At 31.5% G+C, this 15431-nt stretch overlaps 4 protein-coding genes across 4 annotated transcripts in view; 2 read left to right on the forward strand and 2 right to left on the reverse strand.

The window, feature by feature from the left end:
• Nucleotides 1-4669, forward strand: part of VGAT (vesicular GABA transporter) — a 48697-nt gene extending 44028 nt beyond the window's left edge. Inside the window, exon 5 of the mRNA XM_090116243.1 lies at nucleotides 4259-4669. The gene's annotated coding sequence lies outside the window, so the exon portion shown is untranslated. The remainder of the gene's footprint in view (nucleotides 1-4258) is intronic.
• Nucleotides 3-2744, reverse strand: Zmynd10 (zinc finger MYND-type containing 10). The gene is made up of 10 exons (XM_090116095.1): nucleotides 2558-2744; nucleotides 2359-2467; nucleotides 2064-2177; nucleotides 1855-1994; nucleotides 1656-1778; nucleotides 1413-1567; nucleotides 1194-1345; nucleotides 943-1104; nucleotides 611-849; nucleotides 3-88 (listed from the first exon to the last, which is right to left on the reverse strand). Exons 1-10 carry the CDS (start codon nucleotides 2659-2661, stop codon nucleotides 19-21), a joined length of 1368 nt encoding a protein of 455 aa, XP_089972221.1. The 5' UTR covers nucleotides 2662-2744; the 3' UTR covers nucleotides 3-18.
• Nucleotides 2984-8039, forward strand: RpL7 (ribosomal protein L7). Its single transcript, XM_090116245.1, has 7 exons — nucleotides 2984-3055; nucleotides 3675-3819; nucleotides 4932-5051; nucleotides 5933-6022; nucleotides 6512-6655; nucleotides 7244-7393; nucleotides 7878-8039. The coding sequence occupies exons 2-7, from the start codon at nucleotides 3679-3681 to the stop codon at nucleotides 8016-8018; spliced, it is 786 nt and encodes a 261-aa protein (XP_089972371.1). The 5' UTR covers nucleotides 2984-3055; nucleotides 3675-3678; the 3' UTR covers nucleotides 8019-8039.
• A 4050-nt stretch (nucleotides 8040-12089) lies between these two features.
• On the reverse strand, nucleotides 12090-14757 carry LOC149897537 (uncharacterized). The gene is made up of 2 exons (XM_090116520.1): nucleotides 12580-14757; nucleotides 12090-12275 (listed from the first exon to the last, which is right to left on the reverse strand). Exons 1-2 carry the CDS (start codon nucleotides 14683-14685, stop codon nucleotides 12090-12092), a joined length of 2292 nt encoding a protein of 763 aa, XP_089972646.1. The 5' UTR covers nucleotides 14686-14757.
• Nucleotides 14758-15431: the final 674 nt, after the last annotated feature.

The raw sequence follows: 15431 nt of genomic DNA on the forward strand, positions 1-15431 counted from the left end.
TTGTTTTATTTTAATAAGTTACATGCATAGTTTAGCGAATTGATCGCACAGCTCTTTATGCTTCGGCCACTGTTGGACTTGGCATTCCCTGAAATTAAAATAAATCTAAATTATACACATGAAATACCTAGCTATAAATTTATTATCATGTTATGAAATATTATAAATGCAAAAGTTTGTAAGAATGTATGTGCTTCTCTTTTACGTGAAAACCACTGAATGGATTTTGATGATACTTGGTAGTCCTTAAAGCTTTTGTGTTTTTGTAGGTACCAAGTACAGAAATACTTGGTTTAGTCCGTCCGTCCGTATGTGAAATCATGCGGCACAGCTAGTATTCAATAAATGTTTGATTTATTGCGTGGCGCAGTTTTTTTAACTAAAATTAAACGAAACCATAGAAATCTCAATTATGCAAAGTTTATTTTATATGATTTCTGTTTTGATGACTTTATTTTGATGAAAGCACTAAACAATTAACATGACCCAGAATATATTTTAGAATTTAGACCATCACCCGTCAATGCAAAGGAACGTGTATCCGCATCATTACTTTAATGTTGCCAGTAACAGATTATAAATTTACCCATCATGCTAAAACTTTTTATACCTGCCGCAATACCATTCAGTCTTGCATCGAGAACATTTTTTGCTCGCTTTATCACCGCATTTAGCACACTTCGCTCCACCGCTATCAAGAGCGAGAGCCGCATCACTTGTATACGATTCTAATAGTTTCTTAGCCATATTTTTCGTCTCCTCGGATCCATCCATTCGGAAATGTTCCAGTTGAGATTTGGCAATGGACTTCGTGCGTTTATGCACTTGTTTCATGTACGCATCTTTAATCTATCAGATAGAAAAAATTATATTATTTATTAAATTTAAATATAATGGTATCAATATTTAAATTATTTTTTTTAAGTAAATAGAATACCTTACCTGTGGAACCACTTCAATCAAAGTACAACCAGGATTCTTTACACCATTAGAACGATTGTGAAGACTGGAATAATCTCCTACAGCCAGTCTACACAAAAACATTTTGAGCTCTCCTAACGGTGGCACTTGGTCCAACATAGTGTCGGATATCTTTGCTTGTAGCTAAAATTACATAATAAATATATACGTCTTTAATAATATTTATGTTTAGGTAAAACTTAAAAGAAAATATGGCTTAAAAATTAAATTACGGAACAAAAAGCAGCGCGCCGACATTCGTCGATAGCGTAATGATGCTGAAGACGAGGTTCCAACAGCAGTTGACGCAGACACAACCAAAGTTGAGCCTCACTGCGGTGCATTTGCGATAAATCCTCTGCAGATGGTTTCATCCAACGACCAACTAAAAATAAATAGATTTAAACAATTTTGCCTTCCAGTCGTGAACTTTTTCGTAAAGCTATACTTACAGTTGAACATTTGAATGTCCCCAGAATCACCAACCTTCTTCCAAGGTTGCAAATTTATCAAATGGCAGAGTATAGACGGGACATCGTACGTTTTATACAAGTTAGTCGATATAGATGCACCTACTCCTGCTACTTCCATGTGTTCAGCTAAATAACTAAACGAAATAATAAGGACAATGTTAAAATTATATAGTCGTACCTATCGCAATAAGCAATGTTTCTTCTTTTTAAATTCAACATTACCGAACTATGGAAATGCATCTCATGCTGATATCGAATTGTAGATCGCGTTGTTGTCTCTGCAACTCGTCAGCTGCTGTTTCAGTCTCCATTTCTTTTGCCGTTTGTGGTTTTAAGTAACCATTGCTATGTTAACATAAATACCGATTATTTATCTACCGTATTACCTCGTAATAGGTAAATAGAATATGTATTAACATACTTTACAAGGGCAATAAGCGCAGTGAGTTGATCGACAGCGTAATGTAACAAGTCAATTACGACTTCAGAGACGCATTGTGCCCCATCTTCGTGGAAAAGTACAGTTTCTAGCAACCCTACGGCTGCTGCTTCATGATATAACTGAAAATAAATTTAAATTTAAGAAATATTATTAATTCTTTAATTAATAAATCACATCAAAATACATACCACCATATAAATGCCAAAGGTGTTTTCAGGAGCTGGTTCCAATTTCATTATTTGTGGATATATTTTAGTTCGCCACACTTGAATACAGATTGCCTCCTGTACTAAAACAGGTAGCTAGAAAATTAATACATATTTAGTAAGAGAAACATACAGTCTATTATCAAATAGTATCTAGTAAATAGTAAATAGTAAATAGAATATAGATATAGCTGAAATGAAATTTAAAATAACGCGCCAAAATTTTTAAGGGGTTTCCCTTCTACGACCATTTAAATGGTGTGAACTGTAAAAATACCTTTCCATGAGAAATAAACGTCTCTTTTGTTAATTCCTCTTGCATCGATGAAGCTTCTAGGACAGCTTGTTGGTTTAATTTCTGCAATCGGATATGCCAATCCAGCCATCTGAAATAAATGTAATTACATTATAATATGATCCACTTATTATTAATATATACAATCGATTTCCTATTTATTTTATAATAATGTACATACGATTGATTGCCAATACTTTCTATGCGCCATGGTTCCATACTTTGAACAAATAAGTCCAATTCACCAACTTCAAGAGCGCTTAGTTGTGGATCTTTCTCAACCATTTTAATATTAGAGATACGGTCACAACTAATAATTATTAAAAGGCTTAATAAATGTTTTATAATTCACAAACTTCTTCTCAAACTACTCGTTATCTCTATGGAAACGATTATTCAATAATTATTTTTGTTTTTCCAACCAAAAGCCAAGTTGAAAACCTTAAAACTGAAAAATATTTCTTCTCATTTAATTATATATTTTTTACAAAATTTCGCTTTTTTATGCAATATTTAAATGAATGTCTTGAATTTTGAAATTATCAAAAATATTTCTCATCTGTGATATTAACAAACTTTGCCATATACAAAAATAAAAATGGCGAATACCGGAAATCTTTGTTCTCTGTCGTTCTTTTTAGAATTTGACACACGTGCCGCGTGGAGTTTTGCCCCGCAGGTGCTTGAATTTTATTTAAAATACCATAAAAATAGTGTTAATTTGTTGATTTATTATTGCTTAATAAGATAATATTAGTATTGTTTCTTAAAAAATCTTATTTTTGTGGGAAGTGTTAGTTTTAATAGTGGTGGTACCAATGGATGCTTGATCAACTCTGCTTTAGTCACATTTTATATTTGTTATTTTTGTTTTTATATTAAGTAAATATAAGTATTTTCTCGCTTTCTTATTATTAGTATTGTTTTTATTCATTTTTCTTTATATTTACGCCACTTATAACCTAAAAACATGCGGGTCGATGTTGCTGATTTTGTTTACTTATATCTTCCCTTATTTATCCCTTAAATTTAGTGCAAAACAAACGTTTTAACGCGTCTTTACCTTATAAAGTTTATACATAAACTTCTACAAAAAGATGTAACAAATATTTTGACAACAACATAACCTCTACTTTTCCGATTCACGAGCGAGCCATAAGTAAACTAATCCAATCCAATGGTATTCAACTTCCTTGACGACGATGGTTTTAAGATACGTTAAAACTGCCTTTGAAAGTAATAATCAAGTCACTATACAAACTAATAAACTAATATAGGTACCTATAAAATAATTTCAGCACAATGGTCGCGACTACAGACAAGAAACCCGCTGAGAAGAAGGTGGTGAAGGGTAAAGAGGACAGCAAGAAGCTGCCCGCAGTCCCTGAGTCAGTCCTTAAGCACCGCAAGCGCAGGGAAGCACTCAAAACCCGCAGACTACAGGTAAAATTCAAACAAATATCTTATTTCTAATGTATAAGGATTGATCTTGTGTTGTTTTTCTTGTATATAGAATGTTAAATTGGTGATAAGAATGTCTGAATTTTAAATTTGTTTGGTAATTTTTAGAAAAGTAAAAGTGATACATGTGTTATGCTTTTTATCGGCAATGAATTGCTTGTCTACCTACTTTATTTTTGATATTGTGCAAATCTTGCTACACTTGGTTGGTCTTTTGTTTACATGTTAAAAAAAGTATTTGATTTAACAAGTATAGTTTTTATAGTTAATTTAATTTAATAAATTACCAACCTATTTCACAAATTACTGTATAACACTTGCAAATTAAGCATAAATTGATTTATTATTAAATAAGAATATTCAAAAGTTATAATTTAAACACATCTTGACACTAATCACAAATAATGGGAATAATATACAGTGTAAACTCTATATAACGACACTCCATTTAACGTCAAACTCCGTATAACGTCAAGATTTCTCGACTTTGGTTGGTTTATATTGTTGTCTATACAATAATACACTCCATATAGCATCACGCTCACTCTAATTAACGACCACAATAAGACATTACAACTAGGAACTAGGACTAGGAAGTACTGACTAAGTTGCCGAAATCAATGAAAATGTAGTTGTTTACATTCTTTTTTACTGACATACCGAAGATTCTCAGAAATGCAGTCGTAGAAAAATAAAGAAAAAATTCTGCATACCGAAGAAGATGGACGATCTGCCAAAAAATTGAAGAAACCTCAATATGAAGACCTTGATCAAGCGATGGTAACATGGTTTCATAGGCAATGTCAAAATAATATTCCTGTCTCGGGACCAATCATGCAATTTTCTTTTTCTCTCCATTTAACGACCACTCTATATAACGTCGAAAAATGCACGGTCCCTTAAGTGACGTTATATAGAGTTTACACTGTAATTAGAAAACTCAAGAGAAGGGATAAAATGATGATTCCACATATAAAGGCATAGTTCATCTGACTAAAGATGCTGTTAATTTAATTTACTGATTACAATTAAATAAATGTAGTTTATAATTTAATGTCTCTGTACCAATTTGTCAAACAGTACAATAATTCTAGGTGACCCTTAAAAGACGTTCAGCCGCCGTCAAGAAAAGGAAAGAAATCTTCAAGAGGGCAGAGCAGTATGTCAAAGAATACAGAATCAAGGAGCGTGATGAGATCAGGCTAGCCAGACAAGTAAGGTTTATTATTATACTAGCTTTCCGCCCGCGGCTTCGCCCGCGTTTTCAAAGAAAAACCCGCGTAGTTCCCATTCTCATGGAATTTCCGGATTAAAACCTATCCTATGTGTTAATCCAAGTTACGCTCTATATGTGTGCTTAATTTCATTGTAATCGGTTCAGTAGTATTCGCGTGAAAGAGTAACAAACACACACATACATATCCATCCTCACAAACTTTCGCATTTATAATATTATTAGTAGGGTAGGATTATTATTTTTAAGATTTTGAACAATTTTGTAGGTCATGGTTATCCAAAATAAAGGAAAATGCTCATTTCAATTAATAATGACAATAATATGGAAAACTGGAATGATTATTCTTAAAAAGCCTAGTTTGTAAAAATTTGTATACACAGCTTAATTAGAAACTTAAATCTTATCCAGATTTATTAAATCAAACAAGTGAAACCAAGATTTACAAGTGTGTAATTTTTATTGTATGCTATTTATCCCATAAAAAAAAGAGGACAAATCCACTTAAATTATCTGTTTAAAATTCCCAAGGATTTTTTCCTTGAAGCATTTGAGCATTAAATTCGTTCTTACCTGGTATTTGGGAAATTGAATGTTTCTATTTTACATAATGCATGTGAAAGGAGTCACATGTCCCCTAGTGGGGTAAGAGGCAAGTGCATTATGCATACGTCTGTTTCACTGATCGATTTTTATATAGTGACAAGTAGGTGATCAGCCTTCTGTGTCCTGCAAGACCGATATATTTATTTTGTCTCCACCGGGAATCGAACCCAGGATCTCTCGGTTTTACGCCAATGATAGTACAAAGGAGGTGCTTGAATACATGTGAACCTTTTACTAATTTTCTGTGTTTCGTAGGCACGCAACCGCGGCAACTACTATGTTCCCGGAGAGGCTAAACTCGCATTCGTCATCCGTATCCGTGGTATCAACCAGGTTTCGCCCAAGGTATGTATCATATACGTATATGTTATATATCATATATTATGTTCTCATAAAAATCTTTTAAAAAGATTTCTAACATATCATCCAATTATTTAAAACTTGCTCCAAAGAACAGAGATTTTGTGTTAAGTTTTCAAACTGCTTATACCTATAATATAACCTTGTAACAAAAAATTAAAGGCTAGAACTAGTGATTCTAATCAACAATTGAACAGTTTTAATAGGGCTTGTAGATCGAATTGAAAAAAATATGCCAGTTTATTTTGATTTGCTCAATATTGTTTTTACATTTAGACGTAATTTTAAATCTTTGTGATAAACATAAAAACGAAAAGTATGTTTATATTAATTTTGAATATTCTAATATTTTAGTGACAATGTGAATTAATTTTTTTTACATTTAAATTGTAGTAAATTTAAGTTAAATGTACCTATTTCCATGTCTACAAAAATAAATACTTAAGTTTCAATCTGCTAATCACTTACCATCAGGTACGCAAAGTCCTGCAGCTGTTCAGACTGCGTCAGATCAACAACGGTGTGTTTGTCAAACTGAACAAGGCCACCGTCAACATGCTCAGGATCGCGGAGCCCTACATCACGTGGGGTTACCCCAACTTGAAGAGTGTGCGCGAGGTGAGACTTTGATATTTGTGTTAATCTTAATATATATAAATCTCGTCTCACAATGTTTGTCCTCAATGGACTCCGATTATAATAAAATTCGCACACCATGTGCAGTTCGATCCAACTTGAGAGGTAGAATAGGTTTTATCCCGGAAATCCCACGGGAAAGGGAACTATGCGGGGTTTTCTCTGAAAACGCGGGCGAAGCCGCGGGCGGAAAGCTAGTGTAATAAAAATAATAAATATTAAAGTATGTGTTCTGAAGATTCAAAAGTGCTTTGAAAAAATGTCTAGTTTGAATAAATGAACTTTTGCAATAAATTTTAACACAACCAGAGTTAAAAGTAAAGTGATTTATTTTTGATCAATAATTATGGAACATTTTGTAAAATTAATAAATTTTTGGTCAGTGATTCTAATCAAAAATTTCAAATCATATTCTTAAAATACATATTGTATTATGTACATATAGAATTAGAAAATGACTTAAAAGAGAGTTTTCTGTTAATTTTGTTTAATTCTAGTCTCTCTTTGATTACAAAACATAAAAAGTGTTTTTTTTTTCTTATTCTCCTAATAAACAAACAAAACTTGCAGTTGATCTACAAGCGCGGTTTCGCCAAAGTGAAGGGCCAGCGAGTGGCCATCACGTCCAACAAGATTGTTGAGGCCAAGCTCGGCAAGAGCAACATCATCTGTGTTGAGGATCTCATCCATGAGATCTTCACTGTCGGTGATAAGTTCAAGGTGAGATGGTTTTTTTAATCATTTAAAAATTTAAAGTAATGTAATAAAAGTGAAAAGTTTTTTGGTGATTGTGCAAAAATTTGCTACTTTTCTCAATTTAAATTGACAATGATAAGTTAAATAATCATATAATAAGTGTGCTGAAAATTTTTCTTTTAGATAATTATTATTGTATCTTTTGTTATATAAAGCCAGGGGTTCTTTTGTTGCAATAATTGTTTACTCTTATTCAAACGAAGCATCCCAATAATTAAATAAATTTCATTACAAATGATTTTTGAACACAAATGACAAATGAGTTTTGCAAACACTGACCCAAGATAGAAAATATCCTGACTCCTAAATAGCATAGCTTTTTGTTGGTGAAATTGATTTTTATATTCCGCTTAGCACTTGAAGATTATCCCCTACCAAATTACAAAGTTTATTGTATATTCTCTTTATAATATTGAAATCTAATATTCTATATATTATTTAATTTCAGTACGCCAGCAACTTCCTGTGGCCCTTCAAGCTAAACAACCCGACGGGAGGCTGGCGCAAAAAGACCATCCATTATGTGGACGGAGGTGACTTTGGTAACCGCGAGGACAAGATCAACGAGTTGTTGAGGAGGATGGTTTAAATATATATAGATATACATTTACTGGCTGTTTTATTTTTATAACTCCTTAGTTATTAGGACACGTCATACTCCTTGATAAATTAGTATATTTAGCAACTTAACTGTCCCCATACAATACAAAATAACACTAGCCCACGTCCATCAGTTTTTTTTTCTATTAGGGTAAAAAACATTCACATTGTGTTAATAAATTATATTTTATGAAAATAGTTATTGTTTTTATGTATTTTATTCAATTTATATTTAAGCCTCATATATGAGCATGAGCGTGGGATAAAAGTTTTTTTTTTCCAAGTTCAATGAGTCATATGTGTACCTACACATCAAGTATAGACAATAAAACTTGATTGATGACCCGACGAACCGAATTTGATGAACCCGACGTTATAATAGACTATAATGAAGCAAAATGTATAGATATTTCGGACCAACTAGCATCCTTTCACTCTCCTTTACGCAAAAGCCTAACTTGGTACAAAAAAATCACTGTTGATATTTTATTTCAAGTTGCTGTAATAAATGCTAGGTGCATTTACAATGATTTGGCATCAGGATGTCCTAAATTGTCTGTTTTGCAAGTACAAGAACATTTAGTTCGACATTTTCTAGGGCTAGCAGCAAGAACTACAGAAAATAACGTGCCTCAGACTTTCGCTTTCTCTGACTCCCAGATCTCCAGTTTCTAGCTCATCTCCTGGCCATAGTGTTCAAGAAATTCCGCGTAATACAACAAACAATAAGTTAGTTCGAAAGAGATGTACCGGTTGCTATAAAAATTAAAAATTCAAGTGCAGTTGGCTCGAAAAGCTAAACAAGTGCACACAGAGTGCAAAACATGTAAAAAAGCATTTTGTTTATATTGCTACAACGAAAAACATAATATTATGTGTTGATTGGTTCTCCTAATAATACTTACAAACATACTTTTCATAATAAAACGTTTTCCTTTTCACTGTATTTTTTGTTTTATTTCGAACAAATAGGATACACACACCTACCTACCACAGATAATGCATAAAACTTTTGCGAAAATTTATTTCAATTTCTTGAAGGTTAGGGTTTTTGCCACACGTTCACGTAATTATATTTAGTATATCACTCCACGTTCATAACAAAAATATACCGCAAAGATTCTTGAAAAAAGGAGTCACCTGTGACTCACGAACTTATTCCAAAAGTTCGCCATGAGTCATATGTGACTCATTGGACAGTTAAGTTGTTAGCATATATAATTGCTCAATTCGAACCAATAGTTCCTGATTTGCACATCTTTATAGTTCTTGAATGTGCACACAAAAGCACGAAAAAAAGGGTGTAAAGATGTGTAAAGATGTTGTGCTTCAATAGATAATACAAGCGTTATTTCGTACAAACAAAAAAAGATCCCATCTTTAAGTTAAACTATCAGCTAATGCCGTTTCGCGTCAAACAAGGATACATTTAAACCATTAGCCGAAAATAATTAGCAACTTAACCGGCTAAATTCAATCTCGCTTCCAATTCAGTTTATGAGTCGTTTTCAAAATAATTGTACATTACTAAAAAATGTTTGTCCCCCTAAAAAATCTTCGAAAAAAATATGGTTACGACTGAAATAAATCATTGTTAACGTTTTACAGACTAAACTTAAGCATACTGCATATCATTTCTGATAAAAAGCAATGAATTGCGATTCAAATTCTTACATAAATTTAATGTGAAAATAAAGTAACAAAAAAAGCTCCATACATTTTTTTATTGTCCCCTATGTGGACGACAATGAAAACCAATATTTATATCAGAATTTTTGTATGAAACTTCCTATTTTTTTGTATCATAATTAAAAAGCAATGTTTGAAGTGTATATCTGATAGATTAAACTATTTAAATTACCTTAAATAAACGAAGAATTACATATTATAAAAATGTCCCTATCAATCGTTACAATTTCGTGACACTGATTTATTGACATAATTAACCAACTTCTTGTATCACAAAGAAGAGGAATCTAACTCTAATCATTGGCAATACTGGTCATGTCACGAAAAGTAAGGTCACATTAACGCGCCGCCATTTTGTTCGTCGTCCAGACATGGAAGAAGTCCAGTAGTGTGCTGTGCAAAAAATTTAGTTACAATTTCCTAACGACGTATTCTCAACAAAAGTAAGTACATTTTGAAGAATTCACCTACCGCAATTGTAATATACTTAAATTATGACTAGAGTAATAGATTACACTTTCAATCTAATGGTAAATGTGATTATGTTTTGTGTAAAAGTATTTCTTAGGTTATTTTTTACATGTTACTGACGAACAATTTCTTGACATTTACTGACGTCAGTAAATTGTAGACGGTAAAGCTGTGGTCTCATGTGTAAAGTATGAAAATAAGATATTAAAATGTGTGTTAAATTAATGTAACGAATAAAAATAAAGGAGAAAAACAATAAATCTCTCAAGATTATTTTTTTGTAACTACAGGCCATACTTTTTTAAACCATGATGTAGGGTTAGTAAAGTCGGGCTTAGGGACTTGACTTTTCCTGGGATCTGATAACTTTTTTATAGTGAAAGCGGATCAGTGAGTCTTGGCCTCCAATTTTACAAGTGGTTTCTGATGGGATAACGCTTGCCTTATTGCATTTAGTGTTGATCGCTTTTCCACCCACACGAGTGATGCTTACTTTTGTTTTTATTTTTATTCAAAATACATATATCCAACAGCTTTTTTTAGTTTCAGAATGCCGCTAACCGGTGCCGAACGGCAAAAAAATACATTGAACTAAAAAAGCAAAACCCTGAAAAATATGAAAAGAAAAGGAAAAAACACCTCGAGAAAGTGAAACAAAGACAAAGAAAAATATCAGATCTTAATGACAGTGAAAAAGAAGCTCGAAGACAAAAATGGAAAAAAGCTAATGATAGAAGAAAAGAAAAGGAAAAGCAAACAGAGAATTATAAAAATTGATTGTTTGTTGATTATTTTGTAACTAAAAATATATTTTTTTTTAACTAGTGACTTCTTACTTTTTTATATGTAATATTACCTTATTCTGAATACAGCCTTACTTTTACAACTTCCTGACATTTCCTAACGAAACAGTTTACTGACAATTTCGTGACGTACAAATATTTTGAAAATGACCCTTATGTATTCTAAAAAATAAATAAATACCTACTACCTAGTAAAAGGGTAAAATGCAAGGCAAGTGATGTATTGTGGTGCAGCTAGTATCCATCTTGTATCTTATTTTGAAAATTGAAATACAATCATTTTTTAATTATTCAACTAGACTGCTTTAAAATCGTCAAAATGCAGAAAAATAATAGGTAACCATGGGTCGGAAAGCAGTTTCTACAGAGAATGCATTACTTATGCACGTCGCAATATAGAAATTTAATGATGACTTTTGTCTGGGGTTAGGAGACAAGATAAATACCTACATATCACATAGGCCATTTTTTACCGCAGAAAAACATCTTATTCCGATACAACTATCTATTGAATGAAGATTGAATCACTCTGAAATTTATAAATTCCGAAAGATAGAGGCTCTAGGTATAGAAAAGATGCATTGTATGACGATTACTGTTTATTTCAAGCAAAGTCGCTGGCGGAAAGCTAATATTCTATATATTATATGAAAATAAAACCCGTTTCGCGTTGTCACGGCATCACGTGTGAACAGCTGAACCGATTTCGATAATTCTTTTTTTATTGTATTAGTTGAAGTACGAGGATGCTTCTTATGTAGAGAAAACGTAAATATGTCCAAGGGGGAGATCGGGGCGGACCGCTAGTGTTATATAAATATTGTATGAATGTATGACCTACTTACATCAAGTAAATCTAAACTTATTCAATAGCGCCCCGCGGTTTTTACCAGCAAATAAAATATTAATCTAGGATAAAAAATATATTACTCCAGCAACACACGTCACACACAACAGCTGTCTGTCAGTGAACGTTCCGTTAAAATCGGTCCAGCCGTTCCTGAGAGTAGCCGGAACAAACAGACCGACTACATACATCCTTAGGCGTTTAGTAAAAATCGGTTATTTCAATATTAAAAACAGACACACCAATCTTATTATTGGTATAGAATACCTATAGATAAACCATATTTGTATTTTATAGGATAGGCAAGAGTTAAATAAAACACATAAGAAATTGGTAAATTTGCTATAATATTTCTTTGAAAAGTATGATGTAAATCGAAAAATTCTTCAGCAGCGTTTCCTTTGACTAGACAATCCTTAACAGCTCTTTGCAGTGTCTGAAAAAAAATACAAATTATTTAGAACCTAAGATTTACATTCTTTCAGAAAAATAAGACAAGTGTGAATAAAAATTAATTCGTTATAGATTTGTTTAAGAATATTACAGTCAGTTGAAGAACAGTCCTAAATATTCGTATTATTTTACGCGAGCATAAAGCTGTTACGGTCTAACTGATGCGTCAATACTTCGAATGACAAAAAACTGGAAATATTTTGTTCAATATTTGTAATATTATGGGAGATATAACACAATCACTTTAATAGCAGTAAAAAAAAGCAACAATAAATGAATAAACCAACCTCAACTACTGAGTATAATGACCAGTTCACAACCATCTTTTGTGGTGATCCCAAAAAACCATTCCCGACCAAGTTTGCCATAAAATTACGAATATCAAGCGCTACTTTCGCATTTGTACTCGTTACTTTTAATACAGGTCGAGAAAAACCATCATTTAATATTTCTATGTCAGCTTTTTCGTTGTTTACATAAAATTGGAGGGTACTTTGAGATTTCAAAAAATCTTCGTTTGATATGAGTTCTTTTATGTATTCACATTTTCTTTTATCAAAAATATTTCCTATATTATATTCTTTAAATATCTGCTTGTAATCATTTGGTAATTTGACATAAAACACCCACTCATTCATATTAATTTTTATAGGATTTTTTAAAATACTAAATATAGTACCAAATTGATTATTGACTGTTTTTAAAATCAAGTCTTCTAGCTCACTCCCATTGTCCTTCAAATAAATATGTTTTGGAATTTTTCTAGTTTTTATAAAATATTCAGAAGTTAGTGGAATATATTTTTCATGCAAACATGTCCATAAGTTTTGTTTTTCATCTAAAACACCTGGTATTCTTGTAACAAGTTGCAAGTTAATAAAAAAATTTTTCCTCAAGTCCAAATATTTAGTTTTCAATGTTACTACAATATCTATTTTTTTAAGTTCTTCCAGAATCTTCACTGTAGTTGTTTTTAAAATATTTTCATTTGTTAATAATGTAATATGTATCCTGAGATCGCCAAATAAATTTGAGAGGATTTCTTTGAAGTTTTGTTGTAGGTGTGAAGTTGTAATATTTATCAAGAAGTTGTAAGAGTCTTTATAAAATATATCTTTAGGGTCATCGATAAATATTAAAACATTGTCGGAGTTTAAAATATCTTCATAATCATCAAAAACAGTAACATCATAGTGGATAATAGTATCCATCAGATCTTGTTTATTTGACAATGCTAGAGTAGTTATATGATTCTTTTCTTCATTAATTTCCTTAAAAAGTTCTTGCATTTTATTAACTTCATGAACTATCCTTTCTAAATAGTGTGTATTGTTTAATAAAAGTTCTGCCGAACAATATTCTTCATTGGTTATAGGTTTTAAATATGTAGATTCATCATCAATTGAAAATATATAAATAAAGTTTGTATAAGTAGTGCAAACTATTTGGTCATTGCATTTAACAAAATCCTTAACTTGTTTTACAAATAATTGTTTAAAAGAAATACTGTTTTCATATACATTATCCGCTTTCCACATAGAAGAACCATCGGAATATAAGATACAATCGTTTATTTCAAGAAATTTATCTATACAACTGTTCATATGTACAACATTATGTGATTTTTCTGTATTTAAGTTTAATTTAATAAATGTACCAGATGAAAGAGCAATTAATACTTGAGGATGGTTCCGATTCAAAATTTTTACATCACTTATTTCAGTTGGACATACAAAGAGTTTGATTAAAGTGATTTCATTATTATTGTGGTAAGTAATTAAGCAACCAAACATTGTTCTTTTGTCAAAAGAAATTATTATTAAATAGTGGTCCTTCCAAACACTATCTTGGCATTTAAAAATTTCCTTTAAAGTATCAAATTCTTGTAGAGACAGCGCATGTAGGTAAAGCAGACATTTTGTGCTATCTAATGTATTTTGTACAGAAATCTCTTGTTTTCTAGTTAGTTGAAAGTCTACATTCATTTTATATGAACATATGTAATAAATTCCATTTTCTTGTTTGATACAAATCACATCACTGCCAATGTTTTTCATTGTTATTATGTTTTGGTCTCTCGGAGAAAAGGAACTTTTAAGTCTTTTTGTAGCAGAATGTTTAAATTTTAAAGATATTAAATGCACATTCCCACTGTGATCTAAGCAAAGAAGGTAGTTATCTATAAGCAAAGATTCTCTGATTTGAAACTCGGGAATTATTATCTTGGCTGCATCTTCGAAATTAAAGTGTTCGTGGATAAATATTTGGTATTTGTTCCATAAACATAACATAGAATTGGATGCATTGTAAATTATATTCAAGCTACCGGTCAATTTGTGTCGATATTTAAAACACTTTTTGTTCACTTCTTCATCATCACTTATATCAATCATTATCACTTAATTGTAAGTACAAAATGTAGATGATTATCGCAAAAAAAAATAAATACTTTGAAACTAAAAGAAAGACAACAAAATAGCCGCGGCTTTTTTTCAAATTTGGAAATGTCATTTTTCTCAGATGTCAATGACATTTCGATTTGACAGATTTGCTTATAATTGCCATTTCATAGCATGTCGTATGCAACCAGCAGAATCAGCCGTTTAATTAAAAGCCTAACTTCTTATTCACCGCCCGCTTTCCATCGTATTTAATTGATTAAGGAACAATACTTTCTTTTAGTCTTTGAAATAGAAGAGGAAATAACCGACGATTTTATTCTACTATAATATTATGTAAAAGAATGAAAGGTTCTTGGGGGTTAGACAAAACCATCGTATACTGTTTTATTATAGTTCAATAGGTTTAGCCAGCCCTTTCGATGGAAGCTTCCAATCAACTTATTCTTTCTATCATTTAATATTTTCGTATTCCATCCATTTCACACAAATTAAAAAAAAAAATTAACGATAGATGTGTTGCAGGGAAATGTCGAATTCAGAGATCTCAAAAATAACGGCAAATGTCGAATAATTGTTTATTTTACTTTTGAGTTTTTAGTAAAATGGTTCGTGGTTTATTATAGTTAGTTGTGTTTGGCTACAAAATCAAACAAGCGTTTCATACTTTTCTTTTATTTAAATCTGTTTTTTCATAACATACATATTTACATAAAACAGTTTTACAATAACTTAGAAGA

This window comes from Colias eurytheme, chromosome 25 (genome assembly GCF_061535395.1).
Source record: "Colias eurytheme isolate Ceu_HAF_F1 chromosome 25, ilColEury1 Martin Lab GWU primary, whole genome shotgun sequence".
NCBI lineage: Eukaryota > Metazoa > Arthropoda > Insecta > Lepidoptera > Pieridae > Colias > Colias eurytheme.

What these genes read in the sequence shown, in the direction of transcription:
- Zmynd10 (XM_090116095.1), bottom strand. Translation starts at nt 2,661, where the DNA reads ATGGTTGAGAAAGATCCACAACTAAGCGCTCTTGAAGTTGGTGAATTG. An exon ending in CGTTTATTTCTCATGGAAAG is followed by an intron (nt 2,178 to 2,358) that starts GTATTTTTACAG and finishes TTAATTTTCTAG; the next exon opens with CTACCTGTTTTAGTACAGGA. An exon ending in AGATGCATTTCCATAGTTCG is followed by an intron (nt 1,568 to 1,655) that starts GTAATGTTGAAT and finishes TATTTCGTTTAG; the next exon opens with TTATTTAGCTGAACACATGG.
- LOC149897537 (XM_090116520.1), bottom strand. Translation starts at nt 14,685, where the DNA reads ATGATTGATATAAGTGATGATGAAGAAGTGAACAAAAAGTGTTTTAAA. An exon ending in CATTATACTCAGTAGTTGAG is followed by an intron (nt 12,276 to 12,579) that starts GTTGGTTTATTC and finishes ATTTTTTTTCAG; the next exon opens with ACACTGCAAAGAGCTGTTAA.
- RpL7 (XM_090116245.1), top strand. Translation starts at nt 3,679, where the DNA reads ATGGTCGCGACTACAGACAAGAAACCCGCTGAGAAGAAGGTGGTGAAG. An exon ending in TCAAAACCCGCAGACTACAG is followed by an intron (nt 3,820 to 4,931) that starts GTAAAATTCAAA and finishes CAATAATTCTAG; the next exon opens with GTGACCCTTAAAAGACGTTC. An exon ending in AGATCAGGCTAGCCAGACAA is followed by an intron (nt 5,052 to 5,932) that starts GTAAGGTTTATT and finishes TGTGTTTCGTAG; the next exon opens with GCACGCAACCGCGGCAACTA.